Source organism: Oryza brachyantha, chromosome 2 (genome assembly GCF_000231095.2).
Source record: "Oryza brachyantha chromosome 2, ObraRS2, whole genome shotgun sequence".
In the NCBI taxonomy this organism is placed as follows: Eukaryota; Viridiplantae; Streptophyta; class Magnoliopsida; order Poales; family Poaceae; genus Oryza; species Oryza brachyantha.
Window position 1 is genome coordinate 26065501 of NC_023164.2, and position 21290 is coordinate 26086790.

The window sequence follows — 21290 nt, forward strand, 5'->3', positions numbered from 1 at the left end:
ATCAAGATAAATCAATACCGTTACATTGGGAACCCAAAGAACATGAGATGGATTACCTCAATTCCCAAGAAAATATTCCAAAATCCCACCATCCCAAAGGAGCTATAAATCAAAGAAAATGCCAGAAAATTCACAGCTTTATTCCATATAATTCCATAAGAGAGCAGTTTATCCATCTCAAAAACGAAGGGGAAAAAAAGGAAAAAAAGAGAGGAAAAAAAGAGAGAGGTTTATGGGCCGTAAAAGAGAAAAAGGCCTAAAGCGAGAGCGAGCACGAGAACCCATCATCGCTTTGCCTCCCCCGACGAGACGACGCACACGCACTCCCCCCCTCCTCCTCCTCCGCCGCCGCCGCCGCCGCCGTCGCGGGGAAGTGGCGCAAGGGAGCGGCGGGCTGCCCCCCGCCTGCGCCCCTCTCCCTCTCACACGAGCTCCAGATCTCGCGTCGCGTTGCCTGCATCCGCACGGGGGGTCTGTCTATCTGTGCTATGGAGACGAGCTCATCTTCCTCCGCGCCGCCGCCGCCGCCGCACTCCATACCGGCCTCCGGAGTCTGGGAGGACGCCTCGCCGCTCCTCGCCGCCGCGTGCCGTGGTATGCTTGAAACTTAACCAGTCAAGTCAACCTGCTCCCTTGCTTTCTCCGAAGTTATATGCTGGGTGTCCGTAGCGTGCTGGATCATGCATGTGGATTTCGATATGTTTGGTTGCTGGCGTGATTGAATTCACACATTTTGATCCCAGTGCGATTTGCATTATTCCAAACATCTCTTTGTCAGAATGCCAGCTCAGCCGTTCAAGCCTTCTATACGGCTCTATTTGGCAACCTTGTTCTGCTAAATCCCTCGTGGAGCTCAAATAAATGATGTTTTTTGGGTATATTGCAGATTAACTGAGGCTTAGCCAAGGTTCTAGTGTCTTCTATGATGTTTTCCTATAATTTTCTCGAGTTTATAATAAAATACTACAACAAGTTTCTCGGATATGTACATTGGCATCAATGGCATTACAAATTACATCCTGGAAAAGGTTATTGAGCTGAAGATGAGATTAGTTCTCTATTTTTTTAATTGCATGCAGTTTCTTAAATGTGCATTGCTGCACACAGTTTTTTTTTTCCTTTCCCCGACCAATATATAAAGTTTAGTAGCTTGTTGTTACAAAAATCTGCAATGCAAGATGTTACTGTTGGAATGTTGATATAAATGTATATAAGGCTGTCATGTTTGTAGAGCATATAGCTGACAATTCACGTAGTTTTTTTTCCTTTGACTTTCTCCTTCTGACTTTTTCATGCTTGTAGATCTCCAGGATGGGGAACTTGTACATGGAGAGAACTTTAGTCTCTTTGGTGCAATGTCTGCATTGGAAGTAAGCACCACATCATTTCCTGTGTTATATTGATTCTGTCTCACTTCTCTTCTGTCTACTGTGTATAGTGAGTATTGGGGCCCATAATGCACTATTTTTTAAACAATTATTTTGTGCAACGAGTTGTTATTATGATGATATGATCTATGCTTGGAATCTGGTTAGCACTTTTTTGTGAGAACTTGAGAAGCAGTCTCTGGACAGTTTTTCTTCTTGATGCGGTTGCATACTAAGTGCTTGGATCGGAGACTGGCGGGTATATGTAAACCAAGAAGACCTTCTGACTGATCATAGTTTTATTGGAAACTACAGCACTTGTGGCATTCATTTTGATCTCGTTGCATCTATGCTAGTGAGCACACTTGCCAAAACGGAAAAAACCTGAAGCATGTTTCTAACAAGTAACTTCATGTTTCGAAACTCTATAAGGATCACAGGTACAGTTATATTCGTGGCAATACTAGAGAAATTAAGATAAAGATGGTTTGCCTGGAATTACCCTTGAACCTCAGCTATAGCTGTCCATTGTTCTATAAGAACTTTGCAAGTTTGTAACAGCAAAGGCAACTATTTTCTATTTATGGAATTTTATGTTCATTTCTCTAGTGCATCTTGGGTTGAGAATTTAGCAAGTTGATTTATGGATCAGTTATTTTTAGCTATTTTTTAATATGTTGCTTACTTTTAGTTCTCAGTGTCTATTCCGTCCTAATATAGATAATGGATCCTAAAATGGATTCTGGAATTGAGAAAAGTGGATACTACTCCATTGAGGAAGCCATAGAAGATGGTATTGCCCCAGTTCCACTTAGTTTGGACAGAACAATTGATGTTCAGCGCACTCTTGATGTCATGGATCATCTTTTCTCATGCGAGGTACTTCAGTGCTACCATCGATCTAATATTTTTGGTTATCTCATTTGCTTATCTCAATGTGAAGTATTTGCTTACCATGGATCTTTTTTCAGGCAACATGGCACAAGGGTCACACTCTAGCACAGACTGTCTTTACATGTATTTACCTTATGAGGATGGAGAGAACTTCATCACATGCTATACTAAATAGCTTTTGCAGAATTTTGCGTGCTACCTGTTATGCTGTGGTTTCTGTTGTTTCTACTGCCCGAACTCATGAGGTATTTGCCAGTTGGAACTTCTTCCCTACAGCTGATTCTGTTGATCTTGTTTGTCAAGTACTCAGACACAATTTGTCCTTACGTTAACATAGGAATCAGGTCAGGCATGTGGGTTTATTCCCATTTTTTTTTACAAGGGATGTTATGTCTTTTGACAAAAGTCCTCCACCATAAACATATTATATCAAGTTGGACCACCTCATATGAATGAATAAGAAGATGCACCATTTTTCATCCTTTTGCTTTTGGAAATGTCTATAGAGTTATATGTCTGCATTCCTTATGTACCTTCACAGGAAAAATATGATCTGTGAGTTGCAGTACTGGTCATTACTCTGCACTGGTGTTCACTATATCAACCAAATCTTTTGTGAAATTCCAAAGATATATCTTTTGTATATTGATGTAACTGCGCAAGGCAACTGATGAATTTTGCATGTGAATTGTGCTAATCTGGGGCCTCTAAATCTTTCGATAAGGTGCATACGAGAATGAGGATAGCTATAGTAATTTAGACTATTGCACAACTATATGCTTCTTACTGGTTTTATCTGGTTGATAAATCTGGTAATTTAGGGTGCTTGGTCGATCAAGATCTGCTCACATAACTCATATGAGGGCATGAACATGGTATTCTTGAAAGTACCAAATTGGAGTGCTATTTAGTTCTGTTGACATGAGATACAGTCCTCTTTTCTTTAATCTTTACAATTCTACTTGTTGTATAATATCCAATTTACATGTCTTTATAGGAGGAGGACCTCTTTACTATGTCTTTTGGGCTGCCTTTAAGAGATGAAGGTGATGAAAAGTGCCTGTCAATTCTTAACTCAGTTGAAGAGACAATATCTCGTCAATTACGCGCTTGTAAAGCCCAAGCGTTGTCCAAGAAAAAGACACTAGAAGGTACTTGCATGCCATGGCAAAAATCTTTAGACAACATAAATTGTGTATGGTTTCACACTTATGCAATCATGTTCCTGTTACTATCCATTAATATCATTGTCCTCAATCCTAGCTTCAGTGATATTGTAGAAGACTGAAACAGACACATTATGTCAATAGCTAATAATACATATTAAATTTGGGGTAAGATGAAAATTAGTAGACCAAACATAAATATACCTTGTTTACTTCCTCCATTAATTTGTCATGGGCAGCTGTGAAACTGAACTTTGATTATTATTTTCTTTCACAAAGCTAAGAAGTGTGCACACCTTATAAGAAATGAAGGAGCTCATGTGTGTATTTTAAGCCTCTGAACTGTTAGGCACTTGCATCTTAAAATACATGTTGATTAGTTTTGCAGCATGTCGGTTTTACTCTGTTACTATGTATTTCATAAAATTTATTGCTGCAGGTCTTGAATCCCTGCAGGACAATCCTGATCTGGAAGAGGATTACTGCAGAGCATTGTTATGTAGATTACGTTTTCGTAAGGTCTCGACCCATATTCCTATTCAATTAATTGTAAAAATGGCTTATTGATTCCCACATGGCAGATACTTGAAAAATGTATATATAGAAGCAGGTTATTTTATATGTTTATGGATGCTCTGTCCACTTTTATATCTATTGTTATAAAACCAGCATATGTAGGCTGACCAGATAACCAACCTATGACCACATCAAACCAATTTTGCTTGGTTTATAACAATGATGTATATCCTTTTGCATGGTAAGAGCAGTTGGTTAGTTGTGCTTAAAACAGTAGGTTCTGATTAGTTGAGAACGGCTCCAGAATAGAAACATATGCTATTTGAAATGTCTATAAAATATGTTTGGATGTTTATCTTCAAATGACTTCAATTATTGTTTGTTGATAATACTTATCTAATAGAGAAGTTTTTTTTCTCTACTGAAGATAGCGTTGCATGAGTTTATACGTAAAAGGTCGAGTAGAGGAAGAAAATAACCGTTCAGAGTTTCAGTTGTTGATGATGATGCCCACAAATTATTCAGAGCAGGTTATTGAATATTGCTTTCCCAATGTCTTCACTGTATTATGTGTTTGTGTTTGTGCAGCATTTCTACCATGTTGTTACATGCTTGAGGAAACCTCATGGAAAAGGGTTGGAGTTGGCACGGAAGCATGTTGCGTCATGCTTGACTGAGCTCAGTTTGATGCTCAAGTCTCGAGATTTCCTCAAGTCACAGTCCAACCATACATTGCAACAAGATGATGAAATCTGCACAACTGCATCAGGTGTTCGCCCTGTCGGCTTTGATGCTAGCTTAAACAGCAGACTTCTGAGTCCAGCACCGCCTCGTGCAGTCAAAATACTTAGCTGGAGCGATGTAAGTAAATTTCCATAATTTACTGTTTAGATTTCAGATTCCATTTCTATTGCTGAATTGCTTCTGGATATGCCCTTTCCAACTTCAAAATAATGTTTTCACTGTAACATTCAGGCAATCAGGTACTTTGAGAAGCTTCTGTGTGATCTAGATATCATTTGCTCTTCACCACTTGATCCGGTGCTTGAGAATGTACTTCACTTTGTTGTACAGTTCCAAAAATCAGTACCAGATTTGGTTCCTAGAGCATTTCTTCAGGTGGGCCATACTTATGATTGCAGACATTAACTTGGTCGAGTGTAACTAATATGTTCTTCAGTGTTTCACTATCTGCTTACTTTGCACTATTGCTATGATATCTCACTGATAAATACACCTGTTGTAAGGAAACTTGTGCCTGATATCTTAGATTTAGAAATACTATGCAGCCTATAATTTCCTGTAGCTAATTTTGTGAATTCACCCCTCTTTCTTTCTACACTAATGGTGGCTTCAAGCTGAACTCATATTTTTTTTGGATGATTCTCCTTTTCTTTAGTTCTCTGTTTTCTTATGAAGCACAATCCGATCCTGTCCACACAGATTTTGAGAGTTCCTCTCTGTACGCTGTTGTCTATACACCATAACACAATTACTGTCTCTTAATGCAAGAATTTCTTTGAAACAGACTTTATTGGTTCAAGATGGCAAGCTTTATGGTCGGGACTTGTCTTGTGATGTGATTTCAAGGGCTTTATCATTACCGGATATTATAGGTGATAAGGAATTCCAGATGAATGAGTTTGTGGTGCAGCTAGGTCAGGTCAGCCACCAGAACTATGCAATTTGCTTCATGATTGTTGTATGTCATGCAGTCATATAAAACTTTGCCTAAACATGTCTTTGATTAAGTGCATTAATGACCTTGTAGTTGGTTATCAATTTGCTTAAAATTCTTTGCACGAACACTGCATGGCAACGGCGCAAGCTTGGGAAGAGCTTGCAGGATTGGAGTACCATTTCCATACAGGTTTGTGAAACAAATGCTGATATTACCAATTACTTTTTCCCTTGATGGCATTCATAAGTAAAGAATGATTGTATCTAGCGATGCAAGTAGACTGTTTGGTGTCCCATTAGCCTTCTACAATATTGATATCTTGATTTAGAAAATTATTAATGTTTCAACAACCACATCAAACATACTTTAGATCATTCATTGTTGCAAATATGCTTGTGGTATCAATGTTGACTTGTAGGGATTGTTGTTCCTTTTTGGTTTTGGGACTGAGCATCCCTTGTTTCTGACAACATGATTTCTTCTTTGATTTTTTGATAATATTGTATGCATGTGTGATGTGTAGCTCTTGCACTTTGTAATGTTGTGCACCTACAGTTTTTCTTGATCAAGACATCAAGTGTATAAATTATAATGTTTTGCCCCACACATGTTGCAGTTGGAACTTGCGTTGAAAAGAGAGTTTGGTGAAACTAGAAATGTCTTACCCCATGAGGTATTCCTGTTGTACGACATTTGTTAATTGCCTCTTTTTCTTGGCATGGCTTAACATATATCTGCTGGTGGTACAGAACATGTGCATGAGAGTATCAAAGCAACTTCTGGTTTGGACTCAGGAACATACCTATTGGGTTGCTTATCGGTTTCTCATATTGGGTTTTGAACTTGACCTGTATTCTCCGAGTGAATATTGTATGGTGTACTGGTACATGTACGTGGTCCTCATGAAGCTGATAGAGCAGATGCAGTTACGAATCCTTGCTAGTAATGAAAACTGTAAGTCATGATATCTCGTGTAGTCTTGTGACTATTTTAGACTTAGATTTTGATTTGTAGCTGCACGAGGTACTTGTAGAGTTGAAATTTGGCAGGTTGTCATCACCTTGAAAATGATCATATAGTAAGTATCCTGCCCTGCAGTGTTAATATGTATACCAGATATACCAACATATTTAAAGTTTTTCATGCAGTATGTCATTGATTCATGCGAGTCTGCTAGCTGTCTTTTAGAATGCTTTTGAAAAATGAGCAAAATTTTTAGGAACGAGTCTAGGAAATGGAGAACATGTTCAGCGAAATATGCACATCCATTCCTCCTATCTCAGATATTGTGATGGCTAGCTGTTAGAAACAGCACCCAATAGCCTGCATGGATGAATTGATTCAGAGGGCGATGCTGGAGAAGAGATAAATTAGAACAAATTATGGAAATACATTGACAGAAAACATCATGTTGTTGGGACTCCGAAACTCTGAATTACGAAGAACCTATTTATGTAGTCTCTCGTTCCAAATTCACGAAATGCAATGCAATCAATATTAATTGGCTGATTTTTAGCAAACTATTGTTTACTTTGTATGTTCAGCGCGAAGAAAAGGGAAAAAGAAGAAGGATCATTCAAAAGACTCCTCACGGGACATGGCGTTTCCATCCTCTTGTCTATTGCTTCAGTGTTATGTTTTACTTTCAGAAGGACTTTCAATGGTACTTGCACACTCTCTCTGTTCTCTTTTATGTCATTTTTGGGCAGCCCCTATTATAAGTCACTGTAACTTGAAGCTGGAGTTTATACCATTGAAGAGGGATAAACATGCCAAACAAGAAAAAAATGTTAGCCTTTAGTCTTTGTATTGAATGCCAAAACAACTCATAACAAAGAGTTTGTACAAAAAAAAAACATGATGGCACAAAAAATGTATTTTAGATTTTTAGTACTGCCATACCTTTTTACAACTAAACTTTACTTGTTTGAATTGCAGATGTTGGCTGCCCTGAGGATCAAAAGCAATTTATTCCAATTACCAAGCATCTTCAATAGTGAGCAAGAGGTGGGTTGGGTTTATCATCCTAAATTCTGATACCCTTTTAAATATGGATAAACTTGACTGAAATTGTTTATCACTCTTTCCAGAGATTCATCCAGCATTTCGATCTTCTCCAGAAAGCACGGCTTCCAGAGCACATTACCTACTACAGTTTTAGGGAGTCGGCTTCCCATGCAACAATAGCAGTGAGTTTTCGGTCCTAACATTGTCTTTTACCAGTTTTGTCCCGTTGTTATTTTAACCTAACCTTAATTTTTCTTCTTGTTTCAGGATCTGATGAAATATAATTTCTTTAAAGAAATTCATAAGATAACCCCGTCCTTGAGGGGAAGTTTTGCAAGTGAACCAGAAAAACTTGCAGAAATCCGCCAGATAGAGCAGGTGGCTGAGCACAACAGAATAGCCCTAAACATCATCAGCCAAGTCAGAGCTGGTGATCCGTCCTTGAGAGTTTCATTTGAGTTTACACACCACCCACATTTCGCTGTGGCAGTTGTAAAGAGATCATAGTTTCCTCTTGAAGAAGAGCATTTTTTTTTCCAACTTCATCTTCGTATACCAATGGCAGACGAGTCAGCTCCAAAAGCAAATTGCTGCTGTCTTGTTCATTGGTTCGTCCATCTCCTTTGTGGCCTTATGTGCTTTAGGTTGTACAATGTACACCATGTAACAATTTTGTAGACAAAAAGAAAAAAACTAAATGATTAGTTACTAAATTTGTTCTGTTAAAACAATTTTTGAGATGTTTATTATGCTAGACACGATTATACGAATCCTATGTAATTCCAGCGAGAAACAGTTGCTGACAAATTGAGTTCAATTCACGAGCTTTTGTTACCTTGCAATATATTTTTTTGGGGGGAAATTTTCTTTTCACCATTTGTTAAACGCGTATTCTCTTTTCCACCATTAAAATTTTGCGCTTCTCTCTTTTACCACCGTTTTGTTGGCACTCATTTCTCTTTAACCACTATGACCAGTCAACTCAAGTTGACCATAAGGTTTGTTCCCAAAAGGCGGTTTGCCCCTATGGGACTAAAAAGAGTTAGAAATAAAAAATAATATTTAATATTTTTATTATTACATATTGTATAATCTCTTCATGCTTTATACATGGCGCCGTTTAACTTTTATATTTACGTTTAAACATTCATTTTATTAAAAAATATATAATTAGTAATTATTTTGTTATAATTCTATTTATTATTATAGGAATTTCAAGTGATGGGCCGTGTGGTGTTGACTGCGGCTCATGCAAGTGTAGAGGAACACAGACGGTCCACTGGTACAAGCATGCCGCACGGGCGTTGGCCTGGCGCTGGCACGGGCCCACTACGGACGAAAATTTGACAAAAATGTTGTTTCTTTATATAATATAATAGTATAGATATATATTTATAACATTTTACATGTGTTTTTGTCGATCTAAAAATAAAATACTAAAAATAAATTACGATAAAAAAATTTTAACATCTACCGTAAATTTAAGGTCGAAAAACGAAAAGACTTCCGAGTAACTCCTCAGCCGGGGGTTCCGCCCGAAGAAGCAGGGGCTGCAGTAGCTGCCGAATCTTCTACTGGTACGTGGACAATAAAAGACAATGGATTTATGCCTAATCCGTATAATTGTAAACTCCAGGTCTAAACAGCATTATTATCTATGGATCCCTTTTATGTGCATATCTCTGTGGAGAATCCTTCTGTGACCGAACCAGTAAAAGTCAATGTCGGAGAATCAGGAACGCCTTGGTCAATCTATTCGTTGCCTAAACTGTCTGTTGAACTTAAAACGGAATATATCTGCAGGGTAGGAGAAGTTCAGAACTTTCACAACTATAAACCTAACTCTTCTGGACACTTTTGACTGGGTAATACTCCCTCCCGTTTTAACAAAACATCGCGTCTCTTCAAGATTAAAAAGTATTTCAGTGTTGTTTAATATAAGCTAAGTAGATGTTTTCAGCCATTTCAGTAATTAATTTTTAAAAATTTAAATTAATTATCTTTTCTTTGTAAGCATCTGATTGGCATTGGAATTATTAAAATAATTAAAATCATGGAATCTGTATAGAAATGGTTATATTATGGCATATAATTTGAATTATATAAATACTTATAATTTAAAATGGAGAGAATACTGTCATAAATTTTTTAATACATTTGATGATGCATCTTATTGAATATTTTACAAATATATAAACATATAAATTATCCTTAAAGTATATTCAATACTGAATCAAAACATAATAAAATAACTGCGTAGGTTTCTAATAGGAATAGGACGAGTGGTTATACATATGTTTCAAAAATATTGGTGTCATACGGGTCCGACAGCCTGAATATATTACGACGCACACCTTCTTTGACTCGTGGAATTATCGTGAGTTTTCTGACCTTCTTGTATTCTCTTTTGGTTCATGTATAACAGTAGCCAGTAGGTGCGAAGACGTCATGTACTACTTTATTATATCTTCGTTTAATTCTCTCCCGTGCATTCTACTACAACCTCTACTCCATATAATCATTTGTAAATTGTTTAGTTGTTTACTGAATATTAAGGTTAGAAAAAAAGATTTTAGTATCCATTTATTAAATTTATTTTTTTATCATCTTTGGAAAAAAAGTGCACCATATTTTTCAGTGTAAAAAATTAATTATCTTAAGTTATAATGTACTTTTAAGGTACTTTTTAAGGATATAAAAAAGCCCATGATGAATACATGAGATTGACACGTAGGCAGGAATAAAATGTAATAATTTTGAACTAAAAGTGGTTAATGGAACAAATAGCGCTATAAAATTATAAATGTTTATATTTAAACAGAGGGAGTACGATTGGGATGAAATGTTAGAAAACCCGTAATGTTCATTTGTATTTAAATAAATATCTCGTTATAAACACTCGTAGGCTCTATTCTAAAGTGTTGGTAGGAACTGATCTAATTGTAGCAATTGCAGTGAAATGAGACTAGTCGGTAGCGCATAATTAATTAAATTCTAGCTACTGTAAAACTAATATATATATATATATATAATTATATATATATAATTTTAAAATAATATCTATATAAAACCACTTTTTGAAAAAGGATATAACCTCCTTCTCAAAATGTAAGAATTTTAACCTTCGTACTACAATGTAAATTTATTAAATTATTTAGTAAGAATTATGATTGAGAAAAAAGCTATAATAATCCTTAATAAATGAGGGTGGAGGGGTAAATGAAGATAAAATGAGAAAAATTAAAGAGAAAGTGATTGATGGAACAAGTAGCATTGTAAATACCGTTAAAACTGTTTATATTTGAGTATTAGATACAAACTTTAGAAATAAATTCAAACAATATGTAAATCAGGAGCAGGTTTATAAAAATAATAAAGTAGCTCATCCAATAATCTAAAAAACGAACGGAGATCAATATTAAAAATCTAACAAGGGATTATAACTTTCACCGATGTACTTTCTAAACTTATAAATAAAACTTTTTATGTAAAAAAATTCTATAGATAATGTTGTTGTCTATTTTTCCCGCTTCACAACTAGAGAGTTTGGATAATCTATCGATACTACTCCCTCCGTTTCTCAATGCATATATACATTCACCAATTAATGGATTTAGACAAGTCTATAAAAATCTTACAGTAGAGTAGTATAATTTTAGCAAACTCAAACAGGAGAGTAGATGGCTCCAAATTGCCAACGAATAGAAGTTTCGTATAACGCGCGAGAGCATGGATGGTGAATTGAATTGACCACGTGAGAACATGCACCGCCCCGATGGGACTTTCCAACCGTACTCAACTCTCAAACCCTCACCAATTTGCGGAGGAGGGATCGGCGTCGCCATCACCAACACGACGAACAAAAGATTCGCGTATTCGATCGATCGATCGACCGGAGAGAGCGTCAGATGCAGGTCACCCGACCACTAATCCCGGCCTTTTTTTTTTGCCAGGGGCGGCAAAGCCGGCGACCCTTTGCTCATCTTCGCCGTCGTCGTCGTGCGATCGAAGTGGTAAAAATGGCGGCAAGCAAAAGCAGGCCATGGAACTTCACTCGCACCCTGATCTTTCCTTCCGCTGCTGATGATTGTAAGTTAAAATCTGAATTTTTAGTTTTAAATTTAAATTTTTTTCTCCGTTGTAGGGTATGTTTTAGTTTTTGCTTCTAATAAATTAATAAAAACACACATATAAAGATTTTATTTATAAATTACTTTCATTTAGCGAAAAACTGAAATCTTGGTGACCGAGAAAGAGGTCGAAAAGATTGGGCGAGAAAGCGATGTGTTCATGTCCTATCATTAAAGAAGGAAGGAAAAGGAGGAGTTTTGGTCAGAGGGGAGGAAGCTGACGCGCGGGAACACGTGTGCAACAGCACGTGACCACGCGGCGAATTCGCCGCTTTCCTTCCGCCTCCGCCTACCTCGCCTCGCTCACACGACCTCTTCTCTTCTCTTCAATTCTGAGCAAGAAGAACACCAAGCTGCATACTGCTGGCTTGCTTGCAGCTCCGGCGACTCTGCAAGAACGGCCGGCCGGCCGGCCATCTCTCCTCTTCCCTGCGGCGGCCATCTTTTTTTCCTTTCCGTCGTCAGGTTTGTTCATCTCCTCTGAACATGTTTGGCAGGATCAGTTCGATACATTTGGGATAAAGTTCTTTCGCTTTTCGTACTTTTCTTTCCTGGATGATGAAACTCGCTTTGTTATTGCGACTAATGGCTAGTACATGGTGCTGCCAGATTGATTCTAAGCTCTGGCGAAATTCAGTGCGTTTCTGGTTTTGCTTGTTTCTTTGTGCAGCTTCGTAACGAGATTTTGGTTCAGAGCAGCTCCAAAAACTGTTCTTGTTCTTGTTCTTGTTCTTGTTTTGTTTTGCAGCCCTTCTTTTTTGGGGTTGTTTGTTCAATCCGTTGGTGAACCCAGCTAATTTGAATCGTTTTGAGTTTAGTGTTGGTGCCGTTTTTTAGGATGCTGTTGGAGAGACGTTTCTCTCTGTTCTGAACGTTGGCTGATTCCGTGAATTTTGGTGGAAATCTGTTGTCTTTTGCTCCGTTTATTTATGGTTCTTTCTGATCGCCCTGTTTCTTCTCAGATCACTTTCTCCTAGTCTCTCGGTTGTTCCTATGCTTTCTTGCCTAGGTTGCTGCAGAGAAGCTTGTTCTTGGTGAGGAGCCTTCCTTGGTTTATTAGCCCTATTTTTGTTGAATTTTTTTCATCTAATCTTCTCTCTGAACCTTTGAATATATGCTTATAACCATTTGGATATCTTCTTCTTCATACAAATCATTCTGTATAAGTTCGAAAATTGATGATATCGACAGGGATTTATGTAATTGTTGCGTTGATCCCTTGTAGCTAGGAGCCATCCGTGACAGAAATGGCCGGAGGTGGCACGAGCATCAGGAAGTATGTTGGAGCCCTCAAGGACTCGACAACCGTTAGCATAGCAAAAGTAAACAGTGATTATAAGGTAGCAATGATAATGATTCTCAAACTTCTCATTTCAACAGCAAAAAAAAAAGAGTTTTACTATTATCCTTCCTTTTATACCTCGAGATACCGGTACCTCGAGGTACCAAAATCGTTTCTCACCGTTAGATCTAACTAAGTATTATGTGCACTATTATATCCAACGATTAGAAATGATTTGGTACCGCGAGGTACCGGTACCTCGAAGTACAAAAGAATGGGCATGATTAAATATCTTTGTTTGTGCTCTTTGTAACAGGATTTGGATATTGCTATTGTGAAGGCCACAAACCATGTTGAGAATCCGGCAAAGGAGAAATACATAAGAGGTGGTGATTCAGTTCTTCTCTGAAGTCTGAACAACAGCACTGATTTTCTGCCCAAGGATGACAACACTAATTCTCATGGTTGTTTCGTGTACTTCTCCTGTTTACAGATATCTTTTACCATCTTTCTGCTGGAAGGCCCCGAGCAGATGTAGCATACTGCATTCGTGCCCTCGGTAGACGTCTTTCAAAAACGCGCAACTGGGCGGTATGCCTACATTTTCTGCTATTGCCTCCTTGAGTCTAGCATATCAGCATCTATATCTCAGGAGGAGTTATTGAAAACATTACATATTTATACCAATGCCTCTTCACCTTTCATTTCAGTATCTTTACAAATGGTTTTTGTTTATTTGCCCCTACTTATGTAATAACATTTTTCAGGGTTATACCCAAATACCCAAGTAACCAAAGTGACAGACATGGTACCTATGATCTATGGACTTCTCTTTTGAAATTTTGTTGTCAGGTTGCACTGAAGACTTTGATTGTCATACACCGTGCCCTTCGAGAAGTCGATTCCACTTTCCGTGATGAGCTTATTAGTTATGGAAAATCCAGTACACATATGCTTCATTTGTCCTACTTTAAGGATGATTCTAGTGCAGAAGGTACTAGCTGCTTATTTTAATTTCACCGTTTTCTGTAATCTTAGTATTGGAACTTATCGTAACTTGTTTGCTTGTGCAGCTTGGGATTATTCTGCATGGGTACGCAATTATGCATTGTACTTAGAAGAGAGACTAGAATGTTTCCGTGTACTGACATATGACGTTGAAACAGATCCACCGGTAAGTGATCTAATGCGAATCACATTCATTCTCTTCTCCTCTGCTGTGAACCATGGTGTGCAATGTTTGTTTGTTGCACATGTCAGTTTTAAGAAGGCTTAGGTCATGTTTGGAGAAGCTTAAGATTCTGAAAAGCAGTTATTTGGTAGCTACAGATTCTCACAGCCTGGGTGAGAACCTGCAATGTTTTGGGGAGCTGGAGTTCTTGGACGAAGTTGTGGGTTCTAGAAGTTCCCGCAAACAAGGCCTTTTTGGAAAGCAGAACTGCATGAACCACTGATATGAGGGTTTAGTTTGACACAAACAAAAGAAGATTTTCCATACTGTCTACATAGAGAATTTTTGTGCATTATACAACCAAATCTCTTCCAGTACTTCCAACCTAGTGTTGCATTATATTTGTATTCATGGAAGAATCAAAATTATAATCTGTAGGCTGTAGCACAGGATGTACATGGGCTACATTATAATTTAGTTTATGACAAATATGTTACAGAAAACTCGAGACCTCGACACGACTGGTTTACTTGAACAACTGCCAGCATTGCAGCAGCTTCTTTTGCGGCTACTTGGTTGCCAGGTGATTCATTATTTTTCGCTCTGTAAAAGAATGTTGCTATCTATATATTTCTGAGATGGCATGACATTTTAAAGGTGCCTTATTAACTTTTTTTTTTAGCCACAAGGGTCATCATCTTATAACATCATTATCCAGCATGCGCTTTCAATGGTGAGAACTCACAGATATCTCTGATTAGCACACTAGAGTGAATAATCTTGGTATTCCTTGACATTGTTTTCTGTGTAAATTGGTAGGTTGCTATAGAGAGTGTTAGAATCCATACAGCTATCAACGATGCGATACTCAATCTGGTTGACAAGGTACAGATAACTAGCTTGTTTATAAATATGAGCTTGTACACGTTTTTATCATTTCTCTTAATCCATTGACAACTTCTGCACAATGCAGTTCTTTGAGATGCAAAGGGATGACGCCATTAGATCCCTTGACTTGTTCAAAAGAGCAATTAACCAGGTCAATCTTCTTTTATCTACTGTTGGCCAAATAATTGTTTCTTTCATTTTATTAATCTTTAATAAAATAGTATATCTTCTACACTAGAAATTCTGCGTTGAGGACTACATAATATATGTGCATTCCTAAAATTGTTCCTTCATATTTGAACAGGCAGGACAACTCTCAGAATTTTACGAACTGTGTAAAACCATACATATTGGGCGTGGCGAGAGGTTCCTAAAAATTCAACAGGTATGGTTGGAAATGCCATGATTACTCGTTTGTTTTTATTTTTATTATAAGATTTTAACTCGTTGGTATCCTGTTGAACATATACAGCCCCCTACCTCATTCCTGCAAGCTATGGAGGAGTACGTGAGAGATGCACCCCTTGCTTCAATAAACCAAAGAAATCAGGTCTGGAACTACTATAATTAGTAGCACATGGCCCTTGGTAATTTCCTTGTAATTAAATGCTAAGAAATTATGCATGTATTTAGTGGAATTCTTTTGGGACATTTTATATGTGCTTAGGCTGTACTAGCAATAGAGTACAAGAGGCAACCAGAGGATGAAGAATCATCAAGTTCAGCTCCTCTACCGCGGCCTCCTCCAGTATCAACTTCAGAACCTGAACCTGAAGCAGAGCCGGCTAAAGAAGTTTCACCCACACCTGAGCCAACCGATTTGCTGGTAATATTCCGTGTTGCCGCATACTGTTGCAACTTGCAAGTTAGCTCATTTTGAATTGTCGTGATATTTTCTTCTTCACTTGGTAGGGGATGGATGAACCGACCCCTGACACATCAGAAATCGACAAAAAGAATGATTTGGCCTTAGCAATTGTTGAATCAGGTAAACATCTTACAGATGTCCTTCAGTTATTTTCTCACCAAGTTTTTTTAAAAAATAAGATCCAAGTATTAAAATGTATTTCCCTGATATAATATTTCTTTGTTTCAGAGAATGCACCTAAAGCCGCTCCTCCTAGTACCGAAAACGTGGCCACTAGCTGGGAGCTGGCACTCATCGATGCGCCCAGTTCAAATGGCAATGCTGTCACCTCTAGCAAACTGGTGAGTATAAATTCTGGAAAATTTATCTAAATTTGCTTCACTGCAATCCTCTGAAATCACACTAAACGTTTAACCTGCCACTTAACTTCAACAGGCGGGTGGGCTGGACTTGCTCACCCTTGACAGCCTATACAACGAGGCGCACCGACAAGCGCAGCAGAATGCAAGCTACAACCCATGGGAGGCAGCCCCAGGAACTGGCCCAATGATGCAGCAGCAGCCAACGCAGAACCCGTTCTACGCCTCGAACGCCATCGCGCCACCCATCAACGTGCAGATGGCCGCCATGGCGCAGCAGCAAGCCTTCATGCTCCAGCAGCAGCAGATGATGATGATGATGGCAAGGCAGCCATATGGTCAGCAGCAAGCAGCTTCTTCCAATCCGTTTGCAAGTCCACACATGCCTGCCAGTGTTCATCCGTATGGTCCGGGGATGCAGCTCCATGCCGGCAATGCCTACACATACTCAGGGACAGGGATGATGTAGAACGCAACAACATCTGCTGCTTTTTTGGCAGCTTTGTTTTCTACTTCTTTTTTTTTGTCATTTACTGAATGTGGTTTTAGGAGCATTAGATCAGTATAAAGGGCCCTGTATAGTATCAAGATGAGCATAGCCGTTGGAAGTTTTTTTCCGGCTCTTTGCCGACTGAGAGGGCTCTGTTTTTAATTTTTTATGTGCAGTTGTGCTTTGTAAAGGCTGGGACATTGGAATCAAGTGTGACAACTGCAACAGTTCGTGAAATATAGATGTAAACGAACATTTGTGGTGTTCGTGGTTTGCGATAATTGGTCGCGAGAACTGCCTGTTCCAGCAAACAAAATTCGGGGCTCTTTTGAATTCGAAGATTGGCGAATGTTTTTTTTTTTGGAAGATTCAATTTCCTAAGGATTTTTTTTGTATACACCCCCTTGATTCCTAGGAAGAGTTATACCGTGATTCAATTTTCTATGTCCAATTTTATAGGAAAATAAGCAAGATGCTAGACCTAAGGGTGTAGGTGGGTCCGTCCGCTAACCCGTTTATAGACTAATTGAGCGGGTAACCTATAAGTGGGCTCACGGGCTGGTCCACTTACACCCCTAGCTAGACCCCCTTGAAAACTATTTTTTGCTCCAAGTTATACCGTGGTGCAACCAAATGCTACTATTTCTATTTTCTGTGTTTTCAATTCCTGCAGGATTAGAAGAACATGTTACTTCGATTTCTACGTTTATCCTGTCCGTTGTTTCAAAAGAGGGCCTCGGTGCAGAACATGATAGGTTCGGTTCAGACATCAGAATGCGTCAGAACAGAACAGGATAGCTTCGTCTGGTTCATATCTCAGAATGACTGATCTCTCAACTTCTGAAGATAACTATTTTTCTTTTCGTTATATAAAATTGCAGGCGAACATAAGAAAACTTTTTTTTGGAGGAGCTCACCATCACAATCACATGTTACATTTTTTTTTCTTTTTTTCCTTTTTGTTTGTTCTTCAGTCTGTAACTATTTTTTTTCAGCCGGCATGGTCCGTGCACGGCACGCCGATTCGAGGGGGAGATCGAGACTTCCGTGCCGGAGCGGACAGGGAAGTGTCAAGCTACAGTAAATGGAGACTAGCTAATGTTTACCCAGCTTCCCATATTGACAATTTCACAGAACCAATTCATAATCCAACTCAAAATCAACGGGAGACCATAATCGCACAGCGAAGTTACAAATTTGTACATGTAAATCTGAACACGTAGGGTCACACTACTGAATGGGAATAGAGCCAGCACTTCGACAGTATCTGTACAGAAGTTTCGCAGCTGCTCGGTAAGGTAGTAGTACCAATCGCGAGCAAGGGGGACGTACCGATCAGAACACGCTGCTGTATTCATCCTCGCCGTTCATTTGAATGAGCCACAAGATCGCGACGCCAAAGACCAGGAAAGAAGATAGCTCCATCGTGAGTGCCCCCCATCCAATGACACCGGCATGCTTCAGGATCGACGGGATGGCGATGCTCCCCACTATTGATGCACCCGTCAAGAATTTTGTGAAATTCACCCAACTGCAGTGGAATCAGATCAGTGTGAAACAAGGAAGAGGATTTTTAAGTAGACCCCTCCCTTAACAATAAGATGTGCATGCTAAAGTCAATAGTCATATGGTTACTCATGCCTATAGTATTACTTAACCAATAGAGTAGATGGATCACACAGATTCCACAATATAACCGAGTCATTAAAGAATGCAGAATCTCTAAATTTAGAATGTTTCTTAATAATTTTATTAATAGATAACTACTAATAGCCTGAGTGAATAGCCTGAGTGAAGGTAGTAAGGAAAGACAAAAATGAAATAGCAAAGAAAACCAGTAAGGAGGGATTATCACTTACGCATCTCCATCATTAGACATCATCGAAGGGCTATTGGAACCCAGAAAAAATATGAGGGGCATTGGTAGTATGAGATACATGAGAACTGCAGAGAATGACATTGACACTTATAAATTCCATGAAAATATTTTTTTACAAAAAAGAACAAATGTTGTTGATGTAAATACAATTTTCTAACCTGTTAACATTGGCCACCAGTTGTTATACAGAGCACAGGCCTGAAGATGATAGTCATATAGATTTAGTTAATAATCAGAAAAGATAGAAATAATAATAAGTTGGTGCGGAGATAATAAACTTCTATGCTTACCAGAATCTGCAATACAATTCCACCCGAAACCAATACTGCAAGAAGCGCAAGTCTCCCACTGTGCAAACATGTTCTCATACTACGTGAGAGCGCCATCGTTTCGTTTCCTTCGCTTCAGTTCTAATTCAGTTTCTGTAATAGGAAAAAGTAAATAAGATATGTGCTGTTTTGAAGTGAAATAATAAATATACTATCAATAATACATGGAGTATTACTCAAACATTGCCACTGGAAACCACCTCGAATACAATGGGAAGCATTTCGTCAGAGAGAGAATTTATCACAAAAACAGTTGTGCAGAAGTATGCTCTTTTAACTAATGAATTGCTAGCTCCCCAACTAAAAGTACAAGCATGTGATTCTAATCGAACAAATTTCCCAGATAAAGAATCGAGTCAAATAAGATAGAAAATAGAGGCTGAATCACAACAATATGGTTGTAGTCTTGTAGAGTACAGCGCAATAATGTTCTCAGGTTGCCTAAGAACCAGTACCAGAAACCAGCCCCCATTTTCAGTTTGCCTTTAACATATGAATTGGCAACTCTTTTCGACCCACACATGATCGCAGGACTCGAATATAACTAAAACAGCATGTGAAGGAAAATGAACACACAGAGCAAACCGCAAACGCTCACAAGCGTGTGAGTTGTGATCGGCACGAATCTGGCCCGGCAAAGAGAACTTCTAGAAAAAAAATTGCTCATAAATGTGAGCTTCCTAGATAATTCACTCGCTAGATAAGTAACAGAACAGCTGATTTGCTAATGAACACACTGAACCATGCGGAAGCTACGATCGCGATTCCTCCTACGCAACCTAGGTGGCCATGATTCGTCAATCGTCACCCCGGCTATCCAATTTGGCGATTCGATCAGAGATTCAGATCTGATTACGAACCAGCCGGACCAATCATTGAAGTAATAGTAGCTAGACAAGGCAGAGAGGAAGAAGGGAGGGTTGGGTTTGGGCTGGAGGCGGATGCGTACAGTCGCCGCGTCCCGGGGAAGGGCCCGAGGCTGCCGCCGCCGCCGCGCGCGGAGACGAGAGACGGGAGGGCCGTCGAGTGGGCGCGGTGGAGGGCGAGGCGCGAGGAATTCCCGGCGCCGCAGGGGAGGGGCGAGTTGGATTGGAAGGGTTGGTGCCTTGGTGGTGGTGGTGCGGTGGACGGCCCAGCGGCAGCCAAAGGTAATTAATTGATTGATTACTCGAGAATAATTTGTGTGATTAGCTGGCTAATTACCCGAGTATGATACTGCTTCGATGAATCTGGTAAGTATACTTATAATTCGATTTGGATTTTAAGTATTTCTGCGTCCCAATCCAATCTAGCTGCTTAGAGGAGGAGGCATCTTGCGTCGTCTTCACCGGCTACACGTCAACTATCTTCACCGGAAGGGGTTAGCTAGCCCACGATCTTTTCGCTTATATTTAAGTTAAAAGTTAACTTTTTAACTTTAAATTTAAAATTAATTTTAGAGTTTTTTAATCAAAGATTAGTTTTTACTGTTAGCTTATAAATCACTAAGAATACTTATACATAAATTTTATTTAAATTATTTTTATTTGTAAATATGTTATTGGCTTTTTTATTAAAATCCAATTAATTACCCCTAAGGCTAAGTTTGCACGGCGGGGTAGGGAGAAAACTTTTCTCTAAATGCTTCTTTAAAAGTTATATCAATATTTTTCAATTTTATAATTAATTAATACTTGATTAATTATTACTAATAAGATATCTTGTTTTGCGTGATCCTCTTCTTCACTTTACGATACGACAAAATGAACTATAATTCAAAAACCTAAAATTAGCTTCGAGATAAAATTTTAATATTTAAGTTTTACTTACAATTATCTTTTAACGTAAAACAAAGTTGTCCATTGTTCCTCCCACGTAGCATGCTCTTATCTGAGAAAAAAAAAACATTGTTTGGCTTTTATATACATATTCCTAGGATCTAGCCAAGAGTGAAAAATAAAATACGATAAAAAATCATAAGATTAAAAATTTAAATTTTAGATGTAAACGAAAGCAATAGTAAAGGGTGATTATTTTCTAACTTAAAATCCCAACTCCCATCTATTCTCGATATACCCATAAAATAATACTCCCTTCGTTTTATAACGTAAGATATTTGATTTTTTTCTTGCAATGTACGATCATTTTTTTATTTAAAAATTATAGAAATATCATATATTTTGCTTGTGACTTACTTTATTATAAAAAACTTTAAGCACGACTTATTATTTTTGATATTTATGCTATAAATGATCAAGCATTACACTGAAAAATCAAATATCTT

The 21290-nt window shown here is 38.4% G+C and overlaps 3 protein-coding genes across 4 annotated transcripts; 2 read left to right on the plus strand and 1 right to left on the minus strand.

Moving 5' to 3' along the window:
• The first annotated feature begins 253 nt into the window (after nucleotides 1-253).
• On the plus strand, nucleotides 254-8483 carry LOC102709540 (N-alpha-acetyltransferase 35, NatC auxiliary subunit). The gene is made up of 16 exons (XM_006649075.3): nucleotides 254-594; nucleotides 1303-1370; nucleotides 2088-2246; nucleotides 2339-2506; nucleotides 3259-3412; nucleotides 3867-3946; nucleotides 4532-4804; nucleotides 4919-5062; nucleotides 5472-5606; nucleotides 5715-5813; nucleotides 6241-6297; nucleotides 6374-6578; nucleotides 7169-7287; nucleotides 7563-7631; nucleotides 7715-7813; nucleotides 7899-8483. Exons 1-16 carry the CDS (start codon nucleotides 489-491, stop codon nucleotides 8136-8138), a joined length of 2175 nt encoding a protein of 724 aa, XP_006649138.1. The 5' UTR covers nucleotides 254-488; the 3' UTR covers nucleotides 8139-8483.
• Nucleotides 8484-11962: 3479 nt separating this feature from the next.
• LOC102705047 (putative clathrin assembly protein At5g35200) lies at nucleotides 11963-17184 on the plus strand. 2 transcript variants are annotated; one of them, XM_006648004.3, is made up of 16 exons: nucleotides 11963-12226; nucleotides 12987-13101; nucleotides 13360-13429; nucleotides 13537-13634; nucleotides 13896-14037; nucleotides 14117-14217; nucleotides 14714-14797; nucleotides 14897-14947; nucleotides 15034-15099; nucleotides 15188-15253; nucleotides 15407-15487; nucleotides 15575-15652; nucleotides 15770-15928; nucleotides 16015-16090; nucleotides 16199-16311; nucleotides 16406-17184. In XM_006648004.3, exons 2-16 carry the CDS (start codon nucleotides 13009-13011, stop codon nucleotides 16796-16798), a joined length of 1671 nt encoding a protein of 556 aa, XP_006648067.1. In that variant the 5' UTR covers nucleotides 11963-12226; nucleotides 12987-13008; the 3' UTR covers nucleotides 16799-17184. The 2 variants fall into 2 exon arrangements, with proteins under 2 accessions (XP_006648067.1, XP_015688907.1); XM_015833421.2 differs by lacking the exon at nucleotides 11963-12226 and adding an exon at nucleotides 12735-12795.
• A 736-nt stretch (nucleotides 17185-17920) lies between these two features.
• LOC102705318 (vacuolar protein sorting-associated protein 55 homolog) lies at nucleotides 17921-20155 on the minus strand. The gene is made up of 5 exons (XM_006648005.3): nucleotides 19977-20155; nucleotides 18989-19120; nucleotides 18857-18896; nucleotides 18679-18763; nucleotides 17921-18350 (listed from the first exon to the last, which is right to left on the minus strand). The coding sequence occupies exons 2-5, from the start codon at nucleotides 19082-19084 to the stop codon at nucleotides 18155-18157; spliced, it is 417 nt and encodes a 138-aa protein (XP_006648068.1). The 5' UTR covers nucleotides 19085-19120; nucleotides 19977-20155; the 3' UTR covers nucleotides 17921-18154.
• Between the last annotated feature and the right edge of the window lie 1135 nt (nucleotides 20156-21290).